Source organism: Mustela putorius, unplaced genomic scaffold (assembly GCF_011764305.1).
Source record: "Mustela putorius furo isolate JIRA1106 unplaced genomic scaffold, ASM1176430v1.1 tig00003853_pilon_pilon_pilon, whole genome shotgun sequence".
Taxonomy (NCBI): Eukaryota; Metazoa; Chordata; class Mammalia; order Carnivora; family Mustelidae; genus Mustela; species Mustela putorius.
The window spans coordinates 54604107-54629460 of NW_025422005.1; the positions used below are offsets into that span (position 1 = coordinate 54604107).

The 25354-nt window shown below is 32.2% G+C and overlaps 1 protein-coding gene and 1 non-coding gene across 4 annotated transcripts in view; one reads left to right on the forward strand and one right to left on the reverse strand.

Annotated features, from left to right (window-relative positions):
- DNAI4 (dynein axonemal intermediate chain 4) overlaps nucleotides 1-25354 on the reverse strand; it is an 82627-nt gene that overhangs the window by 34341 nt on the left and 22932 nt on the right. For 2 of the 3 annotated variants that reach the window (XM_045064698.1, XM_004762966.3), the window contains 3 exons: nucleotides 22764-22903; nucleotides 5175-5330; nucleotides 503-697 (listed from right to left, as the gene is read on the reverse strand). In XM_045064698.1, the coding sequence (XP_044920633.1) occupies nucleotides 503-697; nucleotides 5175-5330; nucleotides 22764-22903 (491 nt within the window). The remainder of the gene's footprint in view (nucleotides 1-502; nucleotides 698-5174; nucleotides 5331-22763; nucleotides 22904-25354) is intronic. The other variant, XM_013061650.2, reaches the window with a different exon arrangement.
- On the forward strand, nucleotides 5040-5143 carry LOC123387419. The gene has a single exon (XR_006601873.1). It is a non-coding gene; the product is annotated as a U6 spliceosomal RNA (small nuclear RNA).

Consider the following 25354-nt stretch of genomic DNA (forward strand, 5'->3'; position numbering starts at 1 on the left):
TTTACATATGAGAAAATAATTCAATGCAGGGGCAAGAGAGAGAAAAATGTCACAGAAGCTTATGAAGATTTTAATCTAAGGGACTACCTCTTTTTGTGGGCTCTATAGTCTGAACTCTAATGTTACTTGGATATTCAATGCTAAAAGCTATATAGTATGTATCTTTCAATAAGTGATAACCCAGTCTAGAGGTTACATTTAGAAATAATTCCACTTAATTCTTTTAATTATTTGAGCTTGTCTAAACGTGATTTTTAAAAAGATTTTATTTATTTGTCTGAGAGAGAGAAAGAAAGAAAGAGAAAAAGAGAGAACTCGTGTACAAGCAGGGGGAGAGGCAGGCAGATGGAGAAGCAAGCAGAGAGAGAAGCAGGTTTCCTGCTGAACAAGGAACCTGATGTAGCATTCGATCCCAGAACCCAGGGATCACGACCTGAGCCAAATACAGACACTTAACTACCTGAGCCACCCAGGCATCCCCAAATGTGATTTTTAAAAATACCTTTTAAAACCGGAAGCTGACGATAAGCTGCAAGTTTGGGCTGAAATAAATTTTCCATTAGAACTCGTTCCATAAAAAATAAATCCTGACGAAACTTGTCAGATTTCATTATTGACTCTGAGCGATCCTCTTCATCATCATGGATTTTAGTCAGAAGCACATTTTCTATATCCATTAAAGAACTAGCTTCACTGTCTGAAAAATACAAACATGACGCAATGATAAAATAATTTAAATAGTATTAGATGATTCATGTATTCTAAGTATTATAAAAGTCACATTTTGTCAGTACTTGTTTTCCTCCAATATTCAAAACTTCAATAGACACTTATTGAATATCTTTCATGTACCAAGCACATGGAATATATACATATATTATCTCATTCTGGAATTCTTAACCACTTAAAAATGTATTATCAGAAGATAAACAATGATAACTTCATAGGTAATTTATATCTGTATACATTGTTATTCAAATTTAAATAATAATATTAGTCTTCACATGGAAGTCTGATTTGATTGTAGTTTTTTAAAAATGCTACACCACTGTGTTAATTTTTTTTTTCTGATGCTAAAATAAACGACAAAAACTTAAGTGGATTAAAACCATGCAGATTTATTAGAGGTCAGACCAGGTCTCATTGGCTAAAATCAAAAAGTTGATAGGATTATATTCCTTTCTGGAGGCTCTAGATATTCATTTCCTTATCTTTTTCAACTTCTAGTGGCCACCCACACCTTTCTTGGAAGACAACATCATCACATCTCTTCAGTCTTCTTCAGTCATTACATCTCTCTACGGCCACAGCTCAGAAAGGTCTCTACTTTAAAGTATCCATATGTTTAGATTGGGATCTCCCATCTACAGAAACTTCAGCAAAGACCCTTGGTCACATTTTCCCCTCCTTTCTGCCTCCTGACTGATGCTGGTGCTTCTCTTATAGCTCACAGAATTGAACATCCCCTCCTCTTGAGATCCGTGAGTAATACAAGCTATCTTTTCAATGGCAGTGGTGTCCTCATCTGTTGGCCTTACCATGCCTAAATAATAATAAAATCCACATTTAAAAAGTATCATCTACAAGAAACCCAATTTAAATGTAAAGACATGGATAGATTAAAGGTAAAGAGCAATATATACTATGTTAACACTAATCAAAAGAAGATGGAGTAGCTATATTTAATTTCAGACAAAGTTGACTTCTGAGCAAGGAAAATTATCAGAAATAGAGAGGAGCATTGCATAATAATAAAGAAGTCAGTTCTCCAAGAAGACACAGCAGTCCTAATCATTTGTGCAGCAGAAAACAAGACTATAAAATATTTAAGGCAAAAACTGATAGAACTACAAGGAGAATCAGACACATCCACTGTTATAATTGGAGACTCTAACACTATTTTATAATAGAATATATGTTTTTTATCAAGCTTACTTGGAATGTTTGCCAAGCTAGATCACATTCTGGGTCAGAAAAGCAAACTTCAACGTATTTTTTTTTCCTCTTTTTTATTTTTTAAATTTCTAATTTTTTTTATAAACATATATTTTGCAACGTATTTAAAAGAATAGAAATAATACAAAGTATGCTTTCAGACCATAGTGGAATTAAACTAGAATTCAACAAAAAAGATACCTGGATAATCCTAAAATATTTGGAAATTCTTAAAAAATACATAAAAAATAAGTCAAAGAAGAAGTCTTAAATGAAATTTTAAAATAGTTGAACCAACTCAAAGTAAAAATATAACATCAAAATGTGTGAGATTCAACAAAATGAATGCTTAGAGGGAAATTTACAACACTGCATGCATATATTAGAAAAGAAGAATGATCCAAAAATTAATAATCTAAGCTTCTATCTCAGGGCACTAGAATAAGACGAATAACATAAGCCTAAAGCTAGCAGGAAACAAATATATATAAAAATTAAAGCATAAATCAGTGAAGTTGAAAACAGGAAATCATCAGAAAAAAAAAATCAATGAAATTAAAAGTTAAGTCTTTGAAAAGATCAACAAAATTCATAATCATCAGTCACATTAACCAAGAAAATAAAAAGAACATATAAATTGTTAGTATGAGCAATAATAGAGGTGTCATCACCACTGATCCCATACACCAAAGGAATAATAAGGAAAACTGTGCGTAACTCTATGTTCACAGATTTGATCACTTAGATGAAAGGGAACGATTCCTCAAAAGACACAACCTACCAAAACTCACACAAAGTGAAATAGATCATCTGATTAGGCCTAACTCTGTTAAAGAAATTAAATCAATAATTAATAAAGTTTCAAAATAGAAAATAGGTCTAGATGGTTTTGCTGGTGAATTATATCAAACACTTAAGACTTGTTTATACAATCTATTTCAGAAACTAAGTAGAGTGAACACTTCCCAATTCATTTTGTTAGGCTGTCATTACTCTAACACCAAAACCAGGTGAAGACATTACAAAAAAGAAGAATTACAGAACAATACTGTTTATAAAAATAACACAGAAATCCTCAATAAAATATTAGCAAATCAAATCTAACAGTGTATAAGAAGAATTAGGTACTCCAACAAAGTAGAGTTAGTCCCATGTATGCAAAGTTGGTGCAACAATTGAAAATCAATTAATGTAACCCTTCCCATGAACAGGCTAAAGAAGGAAAATCACATTAGATTCAGAAAACTCTTTTGACAAAATCTAACACCCACTATATCAAGAAGTCCCAGAGTACCTGGGTGACTCAGTTGATTAGGCACCGGACTCCATTTTGGCATTGGTTTTGATCTCAGGGTCATGATCTCAAGGTCCCCAGATTGAGTCTCAAGTCAGGCTCTGTGCTCAATAGGGGGGGCTACCTCTCTCTCTCCCTCTGCCTCTGCCCCTACTCACACGCACACTCTCCCTTTCTCTCTCTCTCTGCCTCTTAAATAAATAAATAAATCTTAAAAAAAAAAAAAAAGAAAAGAAAAAAGAAAAAGAAAAACCTTCCCAGGAAACTAAGAATAGAAGTGAATTTCCTCAACTTGATTTTTAAAAAATCTATGAAAAACCAAAAAATCTATGAAAAACTAACATATTTAATGGTGAACACCTGAGAATTTCCACATGAAGGTAAGGAACAGGGTTAGGATGTTGCCTCTCACCACCTTTATTCAACATCATACTAGAAGTCCTAGCTAATACAATAATTTAAGGAAAAGAAATAAAAGTTATACAAATTGGAAGGAAAAAAGCTTTGTAGATGACATAGTTGTTTATGTAGAAAACCCAAAAAAATGTAAAAAAATAAAATTCTCCAATTAATAAGCAATTAGAGCAAGGTTACAATATATAAGTTTAAAATACAAAATCAATGGCTTTCCTATAAATGAGTAATGAACAATTGAGAATTTTCTGAAAATGATCAATTCTCTTTAAACAATTTTTCAAAAACATTTTCTGATTTACTAATTTTACATATTACATTTGTCTTTGGGTAAAATGGGTGAGAACAGAAATATTTCAATTTAGTTTATGAAAATTTGCCAAAACTTTACCAAAACTTGCCAGGGTTTAGTTACTCTGAAATAAAGACTACCTTTTATATGTAGTGATATAATTTCATAAGAAAAATTACTCCGAGTTTAGAATAGGGAGAGTAAAACTGTATAACTGCATAACCACAAAACAATCAGAAGTGGAATTTAACAAATATCCTATAACTGGACTTTGTAAAAATTCTTCCATGTTACTAAGTATATTTGGAAAGTTAAAATTTTATATTGACTTTAATTAAAGCATTTAATCTCAAATCTTAGAATACTAAAAGCTAAAGTTTTTTTTAATTTTTAATTTTTAATTTTTTTATTTTTTATAAACATATAATATATTTTTATCCCCAGGGGTACAGGTCTGTGAATCGCCAGGTTTACACACTTCACAGCACTCACCAAAACACATACCCTCCCCAATGTCCATAACCCCACTAAAAGCTAAAGTTTTAAAGTAGAATTTCTCCATGTTGGTAATATTACATTTTGCCATGTAATTTCTTGTTGTGGGGGTTGTTCTGTATATCAAAAGGTTCTTCCCTGGCATTGACCCAAAAGATGTCCTCATAGTCAGGACAACCAAAAACTTCTCCAAATACTGCCAAATGTCCCCTGGAGGAAGTAAAATTATCCCCAATTAAAAGCCATAGTTGTTCATTTATCTCCATTTTAATCTATCACAAAGTTAGTATACACTTTTTCTTAGAAATTATATAGTCTACGGAAAGAGAGAAAATTATGGAACCCACATGTTCCTATATATATAAGAGAGAACTTAAGAGCAAGTAAAGAAGCAACAGAGAAACATAAAATCTTTGAAACTCTTGACAGTTATCCAAGAAAAATTAAATTTGGGGTTCAGAGTCCAGGATGATCCAAAAGAATAACAATGCTATTTCTCAGCAAAAGTTGTAGTTTCATGTTCCACCAGAAAGTAAGTATTGTAACTGGTAAGAAAGAATTTATTTACAAGGGCATGTGAAAACATCATTTAAATAAAAACTGAAAGAGTGTTCGCTTAGCAGCAATATAATAATATTGGAAAGGTACAGAAAAGATTAGCATAGCTCCCATGCAGGGATGACATGCAAATTCATGAAACACTCCATAAAAAAAAAAAAAAACCTGAAATAAATGAAATCTTACTTTTTTCTATAGTACTCCCTGGTACTCTTGGCTCATGATCTTTAGAAACTATACTTGCTTTAGTATTTGATTCAAGCATAGATTGTTTTGTTGGTAAAGATGAAAGTTCCATAGCATTATAAGAATCATATAAATCCCAAGTACTGGACATTATACCTAAATAAAGAGAAAGGTAAAAATTATTTTAAATCAAATTCTAATAAATTAGCTTATACATAACTAGTTATAGTAAAATCTAAGAACATCTATTGCTTAAGAAATGAATAATTTTTTTTTTTACAATAGGAGAAAGTAAAGATAAAAAAGAAATAAATCATGAGAACAGGTTGAGATTCTTAGCTATCACACTTTTTGCATCTACATGTACATTAGTGTTTTAATGATAACTCCAAATCATCCTCACCATCCTTTCTGATAGCCACACCTCTCACCCCTCTATCCCAAGCTGATGGTGCATAATCTCATCCGTCTGTCAGTATAGGTCTTACTTGATATGGACCTGGACAACCATGTCACAATAAGGATTTAATGTTCTTTTATATTCTATAGAGCTTTTAATTTATAATCATCTAATTCCATTCCAAAAAAACTCATATGCTTATGTGAAAAGATTATACTTGTTGGGAAATTGGTTGACTGTTCTCAAGAAACTTGTACAGTAATATGGTTATTACCTTCCCTTTTTAAAAATTTTTGTTTGCACTGGCTATAATTTTTTCAAATGAGGAAATATAACAATGGTCTCCAAAGACTGAAAATGATATTTATCTGCAAATTAAAAAAAGTTCCAACCCTTTTCATTATTGATACAACAATGAAAATTTCATGTAGCAATTATTTTATCAGTGACCATGTAATAAAATATTTCTATGTGCTAAGCTTACGAAAGTTTAAAGTACAGTAATTTAATAATTCTTTTCTCTAAAAATCAAAACAAGACCTGGATATAATAAATGCAACTACTTCATTGTTATGACTTTTATTTTCATAAAATAAAATGAAGGAGCTTTGGATTTCTCAGTGTTTTCAATTAGTGAGAATGTTAACTCACAGTTCATAATAACATTCCTATTTTATTGAATTTATTTTAATAATATCTAACAAAGTTATACACAGAATGCCTCATCTATTTTGCTGAATTCAAAAGGGTACAATTTCCATGTTCATAAAGTAAAAGACCATAAAAAGAAATTATGTCTTTGAATAATGAATTACCTAACCTTCTTTTTCTTACTTTAACTGAAAGTTTAGTAATTTGAGTATATAGGAATATACTGTTACATTGTCAGCAATAATTGCTACATAAATAAAGGTACGTGTTATAAATGAGCAACATAAAATGTTAGGGTGATTTAAAGTTGTTTCTTGTTAGAAGATAAATAACATTGGTAATTTTAATTTGGGTACCATCATGACATTTATACATTTGAATAAATTAACCTAAGAAATAAAAAATCTCATACCACATGCCATAATATTATGTAAAAAATGAAACAATAAATAATAGTGATTGCTTTTTGTTCATTTTGGGGGGGATGGAGTTTTTTAAGTTTTTATTTAAATTCCAGTTAGTTAACATACAGTGTAATATTAGTTTCAAGTGTACAATTTAGTAATTAACACTTCCATACAACACCTGGTGCTCATCACAAACGTGCATTCCTTAATCCCCATCACCTGTTTAACCCATTCTCCCACACACCTCCCCTCTGATAATCAGTTTGTTCTCCATAGTTGAGTCTGTTTCTTGAAAAAAAAAAAAAAAAGAATGACTGTGACTTTCCAATTTTATACTGGTATATTCTACTAAGGAAAGTTTTAACTAGTATCAGAATGACATATTCCGTACTATACCTGTGTTTTGAGCATTTTTGAGTCCAGGATATGTCAAAATAGTTTTTACCCATTATAAAATATTATTTCTATTTACTGGTTTAATTCAGACTATAAAAAGAGGGCAATTAGCCATATAACATTTATAGAAAAATAATTTTACTTGTTAGCTGAGTAAAAATATATGCTAACTATTAAAAAAAAGATAACTATGACTTGTATTTCCATCACCCAGAGATAATAACTGCTAACATTCCAGTGTGTGTCCTTCCAGATTCACATATTAACAAATACATAAGTGTATTTTCTTAATAAAAATGAGCTTATATCGCTTGGTTTTATAAAAAATACACTTTATTGTAGTATAATATACATACAAAACAAGATGACTTTATGAAATCTATAGTTGTAGGATTAACTATATTTTTTAAATTTAACCAGGAATACTAATACATTTATTGAATTACCCATTGATTTGAAATGCCACTTTAGCATAATTTACTATATGTATACTGTTGGATGGAAAATTTTTTCCTCACTTTCTATGCATCATCACAGTGAACTTCAACTAAATTAACACCTTGGTCTCTTGATGTCCTTCATTCACTCATTACCAGAGAAAAAGTGACTGACTAATCCTACAGGAAAGTTTAGGAGAAGGAATTGTGCTCAGACAATTCTGAATTCTTTTGTTAGATCTGTTCAGTGGCAGAAAGCATGCTTTCTGGTCCATTCTCACTCCTAAAAAAGGAGATCTCTGCTTGTCTAGCTGTGCCATTTATGGCTGGTAAGATCTATTTTGGAAGGAAGAAATGGCAAATCCACTGAGCTGCAGATTTAAAGCTACACTTTTTTTTCAATTATCTTTATAAGTAATAAAGCTAATATTTGATTTCCAGCTGACTCCTGAATCTCTTTCAGTTTCATTCCAAATCAGGCAAAGAAGACATGTGTTTTTTTTACTGATCCACAAGACTTTATTCTTATAATAAATGGTTTATTGATATTACACTACAAAGAATGACAAAATTATATTATCTATATTTCTAGACTTACTGGCCACCCTATAGAAAGCTTCTTTGGAATAGAAAAGAAGTTTTAAGAATTTGTTTTTCCCATAATCATAACGCTGCCATACTCAGTCTAAGCACAGCTAGTGCAACATTTTCCTCAACCCACAGGCTTCAGTCCCTTTACCAACTGTAATAGGCTTAGTCACTCACAGGAGAAAAACACTGTCAGCATCAATATTTAGCAGCATTTTTTTTTGTCTTGAATAAAATACTATACTTTTAAATTTTAAATGGTCTTACTACTTCTTTACACAAAATATGACCTAATATTTAATTGGTTAGTATTGATATTTTTAACATAAACTTTATTTTGTAAAAATGGGTTTGTTTATTTATTTATTAGAGAGAGAGTGAGAGTGAGAGAAATCACAGAGGGAGAGGGAGAAGCAGACTCCTTGCTAAGCAGGGAGCCTGATGTGGGGCTTGATCCCAGGACCATAACCTGAGCCAAAGGCAGATGCTTAATTGACTGAGCCACCCAGGCACCCCTAAACTTTAATTATTTTAAATAAAAATTTTCTGTGAAATACATATCATTCACAGAAGAGTGTATAACACATATACACATAGTATAAAGAATTACTACCATGTACTCCCAGTCAGGTAAGAAATAGAACATCTCCAGGTGCTTAGAAGTCCTACACACCCTTTGCTCTAACCTTCTTCCTTCTAGCTCCCTCCAAAAGAAGCACATCCACTTTCCCTAAGTTTTGGATAGGTCATTCTCTTGCTTTGTTCTAAGGTTTTTCTCCTGTGGTAGATGCTGTTGGTGCCCTGCCCATATCTGCTATGCATCACCTGTGACTAGCCAACCTCCAACTCCAGCATCTATATTGCTTTGTTTGGAGCCATTTTTGACTGCAAGGACCACTTTGATGTCCACAAATTTGGCTAGAAGTGCCAACAAACTAACAGGCTCATTACCTTCAAACAATAATTTAGAAAGTTAGAACATGATAAAATAACTCCGACTCCCAAAATTCTCTGGCAGTATTGAATTCCAGTTACCCCAAAGAGTTAATTTGTTAGATGGAATATACTTTGCTGACTGCATACCCTTTCTTGTTCCACTTACTAACTCCCCTACTAATGTTTCCTATGATTACCTCCAAAATAAACAATGGGCACTCAGAACCTTTTTTAAGAGGTTTCTTCTTGGAAAGCTTGTGAAGCTCAGAATCCACAGGCACGGAAGGCTCTCTGACATATGCGTACCTACACAATATATTGTCTAGTTTTAAAAATTGGATAGCAAACATTATCACAGATGCATTAAAAAAGAACAAAATAATCATTGAGGACTACTAAAAGAGGACTCTCAGGAGAAGATCATCAGAACAGTCTGTGTCATACTCTGACTTCAGCTTCCCCGAGAGTTTACAAGAGCCACTAAGGAAGAAATCACATGGTGAGACCATAAATACCTCCCTGGAAACACAGAACGTAATCCACTGAGGGCATCTGACCAAGCTAGGCATTGAATGTCCAATGAAAGCATGGTCAGTTAAGTGATGCTCTGTATTTTCTGTTTACTGTGGCTTCTCTGCTGCTCTCAGGGTAAAACAATATATTTGTGCAATGAAGTGAGTTTCCTCAACATATCTAAGAGGGCCACTGGAAAGAGGAGCAGAACTATATTAAAAATGGCAAAAGCTAGATATGAAAAAGAATTGGCAGATTGAGCTGAGCATTCTGTATGTTAAGAAGATGGGACTTGGTTTTCAGTTCCACAGAATGGAGTTTGGAGGTTACTACTCTGTCCTAAGAACAAGTGAAAAATTAAACAGTATGAAAAATCAACAACTTTCTTTGGATCTGAAAGAAAGGTAAGAACATAGGGCAAACCACTGCCCCCAAGACTGGGGAGATGGACAAATGAATACAGGGAGTCAGGGCTTATTGGAGAAGACCCAGGAGTAGAAACCACTGTGGGAACCAGTGCCAAGATAGGAAACCTGAACTATAATTGATGAATTGCTGGAGGCTCACTTTTTGTCTCACAAGTCTGAGAGTTAAAAAACTGCACAGGGTCTCAGTCACAGGGAAGTCCCCAATTTTGTGAGCTTTATCTCCAGGAGCTTGAACAAATTCCCAGAATATTTTTAAAAGTCCCCTTGTGGTTCTGGCAGGGGGAGGGAAAAAGGAACCATTGTGGAATATGCTAGAATACTCTGGTTTTTTGGTTTTTTTTTTTTTTTTAGATTTTATTTATTTACTTGGCAGAGAAGATAGAGCACAAGTAGGCAGAGCAGCAGGCAGAAGGAGAGGGAGAAGCATGCTCTCCGCTGAGCAAAGCGCCCAACGTGAGGCTCAATCCCAGGACCCTGGAATCATGATCCAAGCCAAAGGCAGCCACTTAACCAACTGAGCCACCCAGGCACCCCTGGAATACTCTGTTCTTAACAAGGACTGCCTTCAAGAGAAACTAACCAGAGGACAACCTGCTAGGGTATTATCAGACTATAACTGACCTGGGGAAAGGGCAATACCAAATACCAGTACCTCTGAGCCATTTTGTCCCACCTAAGGGGAGGGGGTGGAGGAAGAAAACAAACACTTGTAAAGTTCAGAATCCAGAGACCCAGGCACACTAAAAGACTGAGACCAAATCAAAGAACCATTGAATGCTTGCCTCCTCCACACCATTACCACCACATTACTATAAATGGCTATTATTAAAAACACAATAAATAACAAGTGTTGGGGAGGATGTGGAATAAAGGAAAATTTTGTGCACTGTTGATGGGAATGTAAATTGTTGCAGCCACTATAGAAAAGAGCATGGAATTTCCTCAAAAAATTAAAATATAAATATCGTATGATCCAACAATCTTGCCTCTGGGTATTTATCTGAAGAAAACAAAAACACTAACTCAGAAAGATACCTGTACCCCCATGTTCATTGCAGTATTAATTATATAGCCAATATATGAAAGCAACTTAAATGACCCTTGATAGAGAAACAGATAAATAAAATGTCACACGCACACACACACACACACACACGCACACACACTGAAATATTATTCAGTCATAAAAAGAAGGAAATCTTGCCACTTGCAACAACAGGGCCTTGAAGGCATTATGCTAACTGAAATAAGTCAAACCAAAAAACAAAACAAAACAAAACAAATATAGTATGATCTCACTTATATGTGGAATCTAAAAAAACAAGCAAAAAAAAAAAAAAGCAAGAAAAATCCCAAGTTTATGAATACAGAGAAAAGACTGATGACTGCCAGAGGACAGGGAATGGAGAGTGGGTGAAATGGGTTAAAAATTACAAACTTCCAGTACTAAAATAAATACTCTGTGTTATAAGCCTGAAACTAATATAATGTTACATATCAATTATATCTCAATAAAAAATTAAATTTAACTTAAAAGAATTAGAGCAAGAAATCAGTGAAACAAAACAAGAAGCCAACAGGGAAAATCAATGAAACCCAAAACTGGTTATTTGAAAAGATCAATAAAATCAATAAACCTCTATGCTGGAATTTAGCTGGAATTTATGCTATTTAGACTTTATTTTAATAAAAAAGCTATTTTTAAATTAAAAAATAGCATAAATGAAAGAGGGGAGACATTACTACAGATCCCATGGACGTTAGAAGGATAACAAAGGAATACTGTGAAAATTATACGCTCACAAATTTAATATCCTTGATGAAATTCAGGATTAATTCCTTGAAAGGCACAATCTGCCAAAACTTACACAAGAAGAAATAGACAATCTGAATAAACCTATATCAATTAAAGAAATGAATTTAAAAAAAGAAATGGAATCAATAATAAATTCCCAAAACAGAAAACACCAGGCTCAGATGGATTCACTGCTAAATTCTATCAGTAATTTAAGGAAAACCTTATACCAAATTTCTATAGTCTCTGTCAGAGGATAGAAACAGAGGGAATACTTTCTAGCCCACTCTTTGAGGCCAACATTGAATACCCAAAAGCAGACAAAAACATTACCAAAGGAAAAAAAAAAAGGCAGACAGATAACTCTTAAAGAACATATATGCAAAATCTTTAATAAAATATTAGAAATCAAATCCAACAATGTTTAAAAAGAATCAAACGCCAAGTGAAATTTATCCCAGGTATGCACAACTAGTTCAACACTCAAAAATTAAGTAATGCAATCTATCACAGCAATAGTCTAGAGAAGAAATATATATGACCATATCAATAAATTCAGAAAAATGCATTTGACAAAATCTAATACCCATTCATGATAAAAACAGTCAGTAAACTAGGAATAGAATGGAACTTCTATTTGATCAAAACATCTACAAAAAAGCTACAGCTAACATACTTAATGGTGAGAAACTAGAAGCCTTCTCACTAAGATCAGGAATCAGGCAAGGATATCCCCTCTCATCATGCCTTCTCAACATCATATTGGAAGTCCAAGTTAATGCAATAAGGCAAGAAAAGGACATAACATACAGATTGAGAAGGGAGAAATAAAACTGTCTTTGTTTACAGATGACATGTTAATGTATATAGAAAATCTGAAAGAATGGACAAAAACTCCTAGAATTAACAAGTGATTAAAGAAAGGCTGCAGGACACCAGAGAAATACATAAAAGCCAATAAAAATTCCTTTCCTAAATGCTGGCAATGAACAAATGGAATTTGAAATTCAAAACAATACAATTTACATTTGTGCCCCAGAAATGAAATAGTTAGCTATAAACCTAATAAAATATGTACAAAATCTATACAAGAAAAATCACAAAAACTTTAATGTACAAAATCATTCATGTAATGGAGAGACATTCTATGTTCATGTTTAGGAAGACTCAATATTGTCAAAATATTAGGTATTCCCAAATTGATCTACAGATCAATGCAAGCTCAATTAAAATCCCAGCAAGTTATATGGGGAATATAAACACACTGATTCTAAGTTAATATGGAGAGACAAAAGACTCAGAAGAGCCAATAAATATTGAAGAGGAACAAAGTTGGAGGACTAACACTTACTATAATGCTACAACAATCAAGATAATGTGATATTGATGAACAAATAGACAAATAGTTCAATGGAATATAATAAAGGCCAGAAATAGACCCACATAGATATAGTCAATTGATATTTGACAAAGCAGCAAATACAATGGTGCTGGAACCAACCATCAAGTGGTGCTGGAACAACAGGACATCAACATGCAAAAAATGAATCTAGACACAGATCTTATATCCCTCACAAAAATTAACTCAAAGTTGAATATAGAACTAAAGGTAAAATGTGAAACTATGAAAATCCTAGGGGATAACATAGAAGAATATCTAGATGATCCTGGTATAAGGATGACTTTTTTTCCCCATTTATCCAGAAATTTTATTCATTATGCCAATTAAGCAAACTAAACCTGAGAGTTATTTATAATGAAAATGAAAAAAAAAAAAGCAAAACTAACATTATGTCCAAGTTAAAAAGTCTTCAGAAATCACAGATAAAATATTTAGAATAGGTTTCAACATTTTCACACAAATTCTTTTCATGAAAATGTAATTGAAATGGAGCATTGTAAACACTGAAAATTCTATCATCTATTTCTTCATTTGCAGTGTTGCTCTTCTTTGAAATCATGAACATTTGGAACACCACCACAGATTTCATTCCCCTAGGACTCATTAACCACACAGGAGCCCACCTATTTCTTTTTTAGATACAAGATGAAAGGTATGATTGCTAAGCAAAAACTGATAAGCTAAACTTCATAAAAATTAAAAATGTTTGTTCTGTGAAAGGCAATGTCAAGAGAATAACAAGACCAGCCACATAGTAGAAGAAAACATTTGCTAACACTACATCTGATAAAGTACTGTTGTCCAAAATATATATGTATTTCTTAAAACTTAACAACAGGGGCACCTGGGTGGTTCAATCATTAAGTGGCTGCCTTGGGCTCAGATCATGATCCCAGGGTCCTGGGATTGAGCCCCACTTCAGGCTCCCTGCTCAGTGGGAAGCCTACTTCTCCCTCTCCCATTCCCCCTGCTTGTGTTCCCTCTCTCACTGTGTCTCTCTCTGTCAAATAAATAAATAAAATCTTAAAAAAAAACTCAACAAAAATTAAAAATAACCTAATTTAAAATGGGCCAGAGAGCTTAACAGATACTTCACCAAAGATATACAGATGGCAAATACTATATGAAAATATACTCCACATCATATGTCATCAAGGAAATAAAAATTAGAACAACAATGGGATGCCACCACACACTTATTAGAACAGCCAAAATCTGGGACACTGACAACACAAAGTGTTGGCGAGAACATGGAACACCAGGAACCCTCCATTATTCCTGACAGAAATGCCAAATGGTACAACCACTTTGGAAGAAACTGGCTGTTCCTTACAAAACTAAAAATACATTACCATATGATTCAGCAATATATTCCTTGGTATTTACCCAAAGAAACTGAAAGCTTATTATGTCTACACAAAAACCTGCCATAGATGTTTATATCACCATTATTGATAAGGGCAAAAACTTAGAAGCAATCAAGATACATTTCAGTGTGTGAATAGATTCAATTTTGTCCTCTCCAGAGAGAAACTTCTGACATCTTTTAGAGTATAAGAGAGGACTTTTGCTCAAAGCATGTATCAGTATTTGATTCCTTTTTGTGACTGAATAACATTTCATTGAATGTATTTTACACATTAGGTTTATCCATTCATCCACTGATGGACATCTTGGTTGTTTCTACTTTTCGATTATGATAAATACTGCTGTCATGAATATGTGTGTACCTGTATTTGATTACCTGTTTTCAATTCTCTGGCGGGGACATATATATCTCTCTTGGGGGGGATATATTTCAGTTCTCTGGAGACATATGTATATTTATATACTTTTATATATTTATATAAATATATAGAAATACATTTTATATATTTATTTCAATTATCTGGATATATATATATATAAATATATATAAAATAGGTGTGCAATGACATCATATGTATATATTTTGGGGGGGGCATATAATAATTCTATTTAATTCCATGAGGAACCACCAAACTGGTTTTCTTGGAGCCTGCACCATTTTGCATTCCCACTGGCTATGTATGATGGTTCCAATATCTCAACATCCTTGTTAACACCTTATTTTCCATTTTTAATCATAGTCATCTTAATGGGTAAGAAAAGGTAACTTGTGGTTTTGACTTGAATTTCTGTAATGATTAATTGAACATTTTCATGAGTTTAATGATTAATTGAACATTTTCATGTGTTTGTTGGTAATATGTATATCTTATTTAAAGAAATGTTTATTTAAGTCCAATGCCCATTTTTTTTTATTTTATTAATTTTTTATTTTTTATAAACATATATTTTTATCCCCAGGGGTACAGGTCTGTGAATCACCATCAAAAGAAATGAAATCTTGCCATTTGCGACAACATGGATGGAACTAGAGCATATCATGCTTAGCGAAATAAGTCAAGCAGAGAAAGACAACTATCATATGATCTCCCTGATATGAGGAAGTGGTGATGCAACATGGGGGCTTAAGTGGGTAGGAGAAGAATCAATGAAACAAGATGGGATTGGGAGGGGGACAAACCATAAGTGACTCTTAATCCCAATGCCCATTTTTAATTAAATTTACTTAATTTTTAATTGGGTTGCTTATCTCTTTGTTCTTAGATTATAAGTATTCCTTATATAGTCTGGATACTGGAACTTTATGAGAGATAGGATTTGCAAATATTTCCTCCCATTATGTAGGTTGTACTTTCACTTTTTGAATAATGTTTTTTATGTACAAAGGTTTTCTGATGAAGGCCAATTTATCCATTTTTCCTTTGTTCTTTTGGCTGTTAGTGTGATATCTTATCAATGGACAAGAATGAACCCATCCTAAAAGCAAAGGGCAAAAATATTTACCTCAGTGTTTTCTTTTAAGAGTTTTGTCATTTTAGCTCTTATATTTAAATCACTGTTCCATTTTTCCATCTAAGTTTTGTAGATGGTATGAAGTGCAACTTTATTATTTTCATGTGGCTATCCAGTTGTCCCAATGCCTTTGTTGAAAAGATTATTTTTCTTCCATTTAATGGTCTTGGTACCAAAAAAATCAGCTGACCATATATGTGCGAGTTTATTTCTGGGCTCTCTATTCTATTCTTCTGGTCTATGTACTTGTTTTTATGCTAGTACAACCCTATTTTGATCACTGTAACTTTATAGCAAGTTTTCAAAACAGGAAGTGTGGAAAGAACTTTGTTCTTTTTCAAGATTGTTTTGGCTATTTGGAGGATCCTTTGATATCCATAGAATGATTTATTTTTCTATTTCTGTAAAACATCTTTGGGGGTTTTGATATGTATTATGTTGCATCTGCAGATTGGTTTGAGGATTCACATCGTGACATTATATTGTTCAAACCATAAACACAGGATATCTTCACTTATTTAGGACTACTTTAATTTCTTCGCAATGTTTTGTAGTTAACAGTACACAAGTCTTTCTCCTTTTTGGTTAGAATTATTCCTAGGTATTTTATTATTCTAGATGCTATTGTAAGTGCAATTATTTTTGCCTTTTTGAATTGTTCATTGATAGTGTATAGAAATACAACTGAATTTTGTGTATTGATTTTGTATTCTGAAACTTACTGAACTTACTACTATATATATATTTATTTTAATTAATTTATTATATATTTATTATTATATATTATATTATATATATATACTAAAATTATTTATTAGCTCTAATAGTTTTTGCATGAATTCTTTAGGATTTTGTATACTTAAGATCATGTCATCTGTGAGTAAAGGTATTTTTATTTGTTCCTTTCCGACTTAATTTAGTCTTTTACTGCTTTTTCTTGCCTGATTGTTTACACTAGAACTTCCAGTACAATGTTCAATGGAAGTTGAAAAAGCAGTCTGGATAGAATATATTTTATCTATTTTATCCTTGTCTTGTTCTTGATCTTATGGGGAAAGCTTCCAGTTCTTTAGCATTGAGTATAACACTAGCTGTGGGGTTTTCATAAATGCTATTTATCAGATTGGGAAAATTCTCTTATATTCCTAATTTGTTGAGTATTTTTATCATAAGACTATGTGTATTACATTTGTTGATTTACATATATTGAATTACCTTTGCATTATTGGGATAAATGCACTTAATCATAGCATATAATCCATTTAATGTGGAGCTAATTTAGTGTACTAGTACTATTGAGGATTTTTGCATCCATATTCATAAGGAATAATGGTATTAGTTTTCTTTTCTTATGATGTCTTTGTCTGGCTTTGGTATCAGAGTAATGCTGGCCCTATGATTTGTAAGTGTGCTCTTCCATTTTTTGGAAAATTATTTTTTGAAGGGTTGGTGTTGCTTCTCCTTTAAATAACTGGTAGAATTCACTAGAGACACCATTTGGTACTGGAATTTTCTTTTCTTTTATTTTTTAAGATTTTATTTATTTATTTGAGAGAGTGAAAGAGACACAAAGAGAGAGCACAAGTGGGGGTAAGGGCAAAGAGAGAGGGACAGCAGACACCGAATTCATGCAGGGAGCCTGATGCAGGGCTCAGTCCCAGGACTCTGAGATCATGACGTGAGCCAGAGTCAGTCGGCTGCTTAACTGACTGAGCCACCCAGGCACTCCTGGGATTTCCTTTGTTAGGAAGGTACTGGTAATCCAGTACCTTTACTTATTATACCTCTGTCCAGATATTATATTTCTTTTTGAGTCAGTTTTCACAAGTTGTGAGTTTCTAGGAATGTGTTCATTTCATTTAGTTATCTAATTTATTGACACATGAATGTTCATTTTTTAATAAATGATTGTATTTCTGTAATGTCAGTAGTTATGTCTCCACTTCCATTTCCCATTTAGTAATTTGAATCTTCTATTCTTAGTCAGTCTAACAAAAATTTTGGCAGTTGTGTTGATTGTTTCAAAGTACCAACTTTTAGTTTTACTGATTTTTTTTCTCATTTTGCTTATCTCCACTCTAATTTTTATTATTTCCTTCCTTATGCTGGCTTTTGTAGTTTTATCTTCTTTATTTCATTGCTTAAGGGGTAAAGTTACTCATTTTTTAATTACTTTTTTATTGAAGTAGAATTGATACATAGTGCTACATTAGTTTCAAGTGGAGATCTTTTAAAATATATCTACAGCTATAAATTTCTCTTTAAATACTACTTCCACATCTTAGAAGTATGCTATGTTGTATTTTCATTCTCATTTGTCTCAAAATATTTTCCAGTTTCCCTTGTGCTTTCATCTTTGATCCCCTGGTTGTTTAAGAGTGTGTTGTTTAATATCCAAATATTTTTAAATTTTCCAGTTTTCCTTTTGTTACACATTATGAGTATCATTACATTGTGGCAGAAAAGATTTGAATTTTTAAAATTTTATTACCTGTTGTTTTGTGGCCTAACATAATGGTGTATTTTGGAGAGTTTTCCATGTGAACTTGAGAAAAAAATGTGTATTCTGTCATTTGGGGATGGTGTGTTCTGTGCATGTATGTTACGTCTAGGTTATGTTATTATTCAGGTCCTCTTCTTTTAAATTGATAATCTCTCTGGTTTTTCAACCCATTATTGACAGTGGGGTACTGAAGTCTCAACTCTTATTGTAGAACTGTCTATTTCTTCCTTCAATCCTGTCAATTTTTGCTTCATATATTTGGAGGCTTTTTTGTTAAATACATATGTTTATAATTGTTATATCTTCTTTATGGATTGAATCTTTTTTTTTTTTTTTGCTTTTTCTGTGATTTTTTTTTTTTAATTTTTTATTTTTTATAAACATATATTTTTATCCCCAGGGGTACAGGTCTGTGAATCACCAGGTTTACACACTTCACAGCACTCACCAAATCACATACCCTCCCCAATGTCCATAATCCCACCCCCTTCTCCCCAACCCCCTCCCCCCGGCAACCCTCAGTTTGTTTTGTGAGATTAAGAGTCACTTATGGTTTGTCTCCCTCCCAATCCCATCTTGTTTCATTTATTCTTCTACCCACTTAAGCCTCCATGTTGCATCACCACTTCCTCATATCAGGAATCTTTTATCAATATGTAATGTTCTTGGGGCACCTGGGTGGCTCAGTGGGTTAAGCCTCTACCTTTGGCTCAGGTCATGACCTCAGGGTCCTGAGATTGAGCCCCACATCAGGCTCTCTGCTCAGCAGGGAAACTACTTCCCCTACCCCTGTCACCTGCCTCTCTGCCTAGGTGTGATCTTTGTCTGTCAAATAAATAAATAAAATCTTAAATATATGTATTTAAGTATATATATTTAAGATTTTATTTATTCTATTTACTTATTATATTTTATTTAAATTATATTTGTATTACAATTATTAATTATATTATATTTATAATTATTATATAATTATAATATTAATATAATATATAAAATATATAATATATAAATATATATTATATGTAAATATATAAATCATGTATAAATCTGCTTTTTCATTGGAGAGTTTATCTATTTATTCAAAGTAATTATTGTTCTGTCATTTTTGTCTTCTTTATGTCTTATGTCTTTGGTCCTCAATTCTTCCATTACTGTCTTTTGTGTTTACTTGATTTTTTAATAGTGTTCTGCTTTGATTCCTAATTTTCTTTTTTGAAATTTTTAACTTTTTTTCTTGGTGATTACTTTAGAGATTACAATCAATTTCTTAAAAATTTAACAATCTATTGTGAATTACTACTACCTTACTTCAGTAGTATACAGGAACTCCTATACAGCTCTATCACACTCACTTTATGTTGATGGCACAAATTATATCTTTATACACTGTGTGCCTATTACTATAGATTTATAATTATTGCTTTATATATTTATTTTAAATTATATTGCAAAAAATAGAGGAGAGACAAACCAAAATTATAATACTGCTTTTGTATTTATCTATGTAGCTACATTTACCAGTGTCCTTTGTTTCTTCATGTCTTCATGTTACTATCTGGTGTCCTTTCATTTCTGCCTTAAGGACTCCCTTTAGTATTTCTCATAAAGCTACTCTATTTGTGCTGAATTGCCTTAGCTTTTGTTATCTGGGGAAATCTTAATTTCTCCTTCATGGGAATATATTTAATCTTAATTATTTTATGTAATTTCTCCATCATTAGAATTATTTGAAGGATATAGAATTCTTGGTTGACACTTTTCTCTTTCATCTCTTTAAGAGATCATCCCAATGATCTCTGGACTCCATGGTTTCTGCTGAGAAATTGGGTGTAATCCTACTGAGGATTCCTTATATGTAATAAGTCCCTTTTTTTTTTTTTTTTTTTTGCTGCTTTCAAATCCCCTTTTAACACTTAATTATAAGATCTCTTTGTTTATCGTTTTTGGAGTTTGTTGAGAATCTCAGACATTCAGATTCATGACTTTTATCGAATTTTGGAAGTTTTTTGGCCATTATTTCCTCAAATGTTTTTTGTTTCCCTTTATCTTTTTTTTCTTCTACCATTCTGAAATTCCCTTTATGTTTATGTTGGTATGGTTGGAGGGCTCCATAGGTCCTTTGAGCTGTGTTCATTTTTCTTATTCTTCTCTCTTTTTTCTTCTCAGACTATTATTTTTATTGACCTGTCTTTTAAGAATTGCTGATTTTTTTCTTCTGCCTGCTCAAATCTGCTCTTCATAACTCCAGTGAGTTTTTCCATTTCAGTTATTATACTTTTAATCTCTAGAATTTGTTGGTTTCTTTTTATTCCTATTCTTTATTTGTTTGTACATCATTCTGGTTTGCTTTAGCTTTTTGTCCACAGTTTCCTTTAGCCTTATCAGAATATATAATACAATTGATAAAAAGGGTTTTTTTTTTGATAAATGCAATATCTGTATTTCCACAGGGAGTTTCTGTTGATTTCTTATTTAAACAGGCTATGCTTTCTTATTTCTTTCTATCCTTTGTAATTTTTTTTTTTTTTTTGAGAACTGAACAGTTTGAATATAATAATGTGGCAACTCTGGAAATCAGATTCATCTTGGTCTTTGGGTTTTGTTTTTGTAGTTTTCTGTGAGTCCTAGTTGTTTGTTTGCTTAGTGGTGTTTCTAAGCTATTTTTATAAAGACTGTATTCTTTGTTATGTATCATCTTAGAAGTGTTTGCTTTTTTGGCTTTTGGTCAGCAGGTGTCCTGACAGAGATTTCCTTGAACATCTGAATTTCTATCCCCATCAGAAAAAAAAGGAGAGCAAAGAGAAAAGAAAAAGAGAAACAAAACAAAACAAAACAACAAAGGGGAAAAAAACTCCCAGTCTTTGTAGATTGAGTCTGTGTTAAGGTGTTCCTTTAATGCTTAGCCAGATTGTTTACAACTATGCCTTAGCCTTCATTTCCTGTTTGTACTGAGCCTAGAGATCAGCCAGAGGTGAAAGATTAGGATCTTTTTTCAAGTCTTTTCTGAGCATGCATCCTGCCCTAGGCATACACAGGACTCTAAATTTCCCTGTATATGCAAGCCTTTTTCAATATCTTAATTTCCTAAAGAAACTCCCTCCCTAGCTTTTTCTCTCAGGGTTTTAGTGTGTTTCTTGTTTGACTCCATTGTATTCTCTTGCCTCTAAGAGAGCCAGAGCTGTTCATTTGCCTTTCAGTATTTGTGAAGAATGCAGTATGCACAGCTGCTTTACCATCTGAGAGAGTACTGAATTTAAAAATAATAATAATAATAATAATAATAATAATAAGACAAGTGCTCTGTGTCAGTCCTTCAGGTAGCTCCCAGACAGGTTGAAACAGAGGAATCAACTCCGTTAAGAATAAAGTCTCCTCTGCTCCTTCTGGAACCAGAGGCCAGGATCTCAAACTGAGACAGCAGACTGCTGTCTTTTAAGACCACCACCACATTTGTAAGGGGAATATGGCAAGAGTGAGTACAGATTCCAAAAGCTTTCCTACTAATTATAAGTTGCTTTTTTTTAAAATTTAGTACTTGCTTAGGAGTTTGTCTATTTTAATCTTTCAGAAGAACTAGCTTATAGTTTTGCTGAACAACAAAAGCCATTAAAAATTAAAAACTTTCTTTTAATTACTTTTGGCCCTGCTTCACAGATTGTTGGCTATGCAAGGTTGTTAATTTATAAACATTGAAAGACAGTAAGTGTAATAAAGGACACAGGCTCTAGAACCAGACTGTCAAGGGTATTACTGTGTACTGTAATAGCTGAGTGACTTCAGCAAGTTAGCTAACTTCTCTTTGCTTCTTTCCTCCTCCAAAATGGAAAGTAACAATAGTATCTATCTCATAGGGTTGTGGTGAGAATTAAACCAGTTAATATAAGTGAAAGGCCTAGAATAGCACCTGACATTTTAAATGTTATTAGTTATGGTTGATACTCTGTAATGGTAAGCAGGCAGTTTCTCCAAACATTTCATAAACACTTGAAGAATGTAAAATTCTATAATAGAGTTTCTCTAAAAATCAAAATTGATAATTATGTCATCTAAATCTTTTATATTTGTATTTATTACTCATTATTTGTCAAATTCTAAAAGCTGTAGATTACAGTACCCAGCTATTATTGTGATTTGGCCAAAGTATTTCTATTTTTGCTTTGTATGTTTCAACATTAATTTCTTAATTGACAGACTCAAAGAATGTTCATTAAAATATGGTCATTTATCAAGCAGAATAAAATATAAGTTACCTTTGTCTTCCTTTACGATTTTGTCACATTGAACCTCTTTATTCTTTGGAGCTCCATTAATAGTCTGCATCATCCTTTCAACATATAAGTCATTGCCTAATCTATTTTTACAAAGGGTCTCATAAGTCCTGTTTCTCCGACTATAAAAAACAAAGTATATTTAACTCATTAATAAAAGTTATTACCACAGATCTTTCTTATGTTATGCTTTCTCTTTAAAATTACCTTCTTTAATGTGGATTGCACCAAACATGAAGTGAGAGTTTAAAAAACCCTTTAAGGAAAGACTGCACTAAATCACCTCCAAAGGATTCCATTTACTGTACCTCCCAGCATCCCTACTACTGTCAGTGCCCACCAACAATATGCTAGCACTATCTCCAGATAGGTTTTAAGAACGTTGTTGTGAACACTGAAAACTACACATTTCCCTTAAGGTACCACTTTTGTGTCATCCTGTAGGTTTTCTTTTCATAATTATTTAATTCTGAGTATTTCTTAAATTTCTATTATGATTTCTTCTTTTATTCATGAGGAATTTAGAAAATGTGCTTTGTAACTTCCAAATGTGTATGTGAATATGTATCTGTGTTTTTATTGAGGTTTATGTTATTAATTTTCAACTTAATTCCATTTGTGGCCAGAGAATTTAGTTTGTATGGTACTATTTCTTTGAAAATTTTGAAACCTTGATTCATGGCCTTCTGCATGGATGATTTTTATAAATATTCCATGGGTGCTTGAAAAGAGTGTATGGTCTCTAATTGTTGAATGAAGAGTTGTGATCATTAAATTATGTTTCTGGTCCAAATTTTCAATATCTATGTGAATTTTTTATCTGGTTGACATAAAGTAATTAAGAGAGGCATGTTTAAATCTCCTACTTTAATTTGTGCTTTTCATATATGTTGAGGTTATTTTATTAGGCATATTTAAGATTGAAATTATTTTTACCTTCCTGTCATTATGAAGTGAACTTCTTTGCCCCAATAATGCTGTTGGTTTAATTGTTTCTCTGTGGATGATATGCTTTTTCTTTCTTTTTTTCTTCTGTTTTAAAAATCTTTTAATATTTGATATCTTGGACTATCAGTACAATGCATTGAATCCACTTCATTTTTGTGGATTTTTTTTTTTTAATTTATTCCTGTTTCTGTGACATGGTGTCTTTTAAGAGCTTGGGAAAGTCCTTACCCACTCTTTTTAATAGTTCCCCTCCTCCATTCTTTCTATTTTGACATTTTGAAACTAACCAGATGCATGTTAGACCTTTATTCTATTGTTGATGTCTTTATCTTCTCTTTCATACTTTATATCACATTTTTCTCTCCAAGGTTTATTTTGTATAATTTATCCAGATCTATATTTCAATTTATTAAATCTCTGTTCAATTATGCCTTGTTTAAATTTAACATTTACTTTTTAATCTCAACAATGATACCTTATTTTACAGTTATTTTTAGATGTTTTTACAAATATGAGTCATCATTTTGATAGTTTCTTAATGTTAGTATGGTGTAACTTTATCTTTTATTTAAATATTTCACACATATTCTATATTCTGTATCTCATAATATAGCCCTATTAAAATCTCATCCACAGATCTCATGATGTAAATCTAAGGTTTGTTATTGCTTTAATTCTCATTCATAATGGCTTCTTTATTGGTTTAGTGTATTTTTACCTAACTCAAGATGAGGGAATCTTAAAAGTCTAAATGGGATATGATTTCCTCCAGAGAAAATTCATGTTTGCTTAAGATAGTAGCTATGAGACCTAGGATTGCTTGAGATAACTGAAATCCTTTTAAGGGTCGTTGATTAATACAAAAATATCTCTTTCAGTTATCTCAATTTTCCAGGAACCAAAGATTTTAATAGAGTCTAGATCCATGTGCTAATTTTAACATTTGCTTCTAGTATCTCTCCCTCTCTGATTTCAGATAATTTATTTATCCATTTGCTATTCTTTATTTTCCTTTTTTTGGTGTTAAGAGCTTACCCTTATGTCTTAGGAGTTTCAAAGAATGTTATTCAGGATCTACTTGTACTATATTTTGAAGTCCAAAAAAATTCTAGGTCATTTTATATTTGGGTAAGAATAATGCCCTAAAAATATTTTAATGATGGATTTTTAGTACTATTAATCATATTCAAAGTATATTTGAATCTAAATAATCTGAATAACAATAATCTATTTTTAGCAGCTAAATTAATTTCAGACAGAGCAGACTTCAGAGCAAGGCAAATCACCAGAGAAAAGAGGGGCATTACATAATGATAAAAAGGTCAATTCTCCAAAAAATGCATAACAATCCTTCATGTGTATGTATTTAACAACAAAATTTCAAAATACACAAGGCAAAAACTAAAGACCTATTTAAATTAATTAATAAGGAGAAATGGAAAATTTGCTCTAATACAGTAAATTCAGTTATTTTCCCATTATATATTTTCCTTCTTAAGTTTTTAATATAAAAATGTCAGTCCTTTCTTTTTAAACTGGACATAATTTATACAAGCATAAAAGAAAAAATCCTTAAAATATATATTGAGACTTGGAAGCTTCTTTTATTTCTTTTATTATTTGAT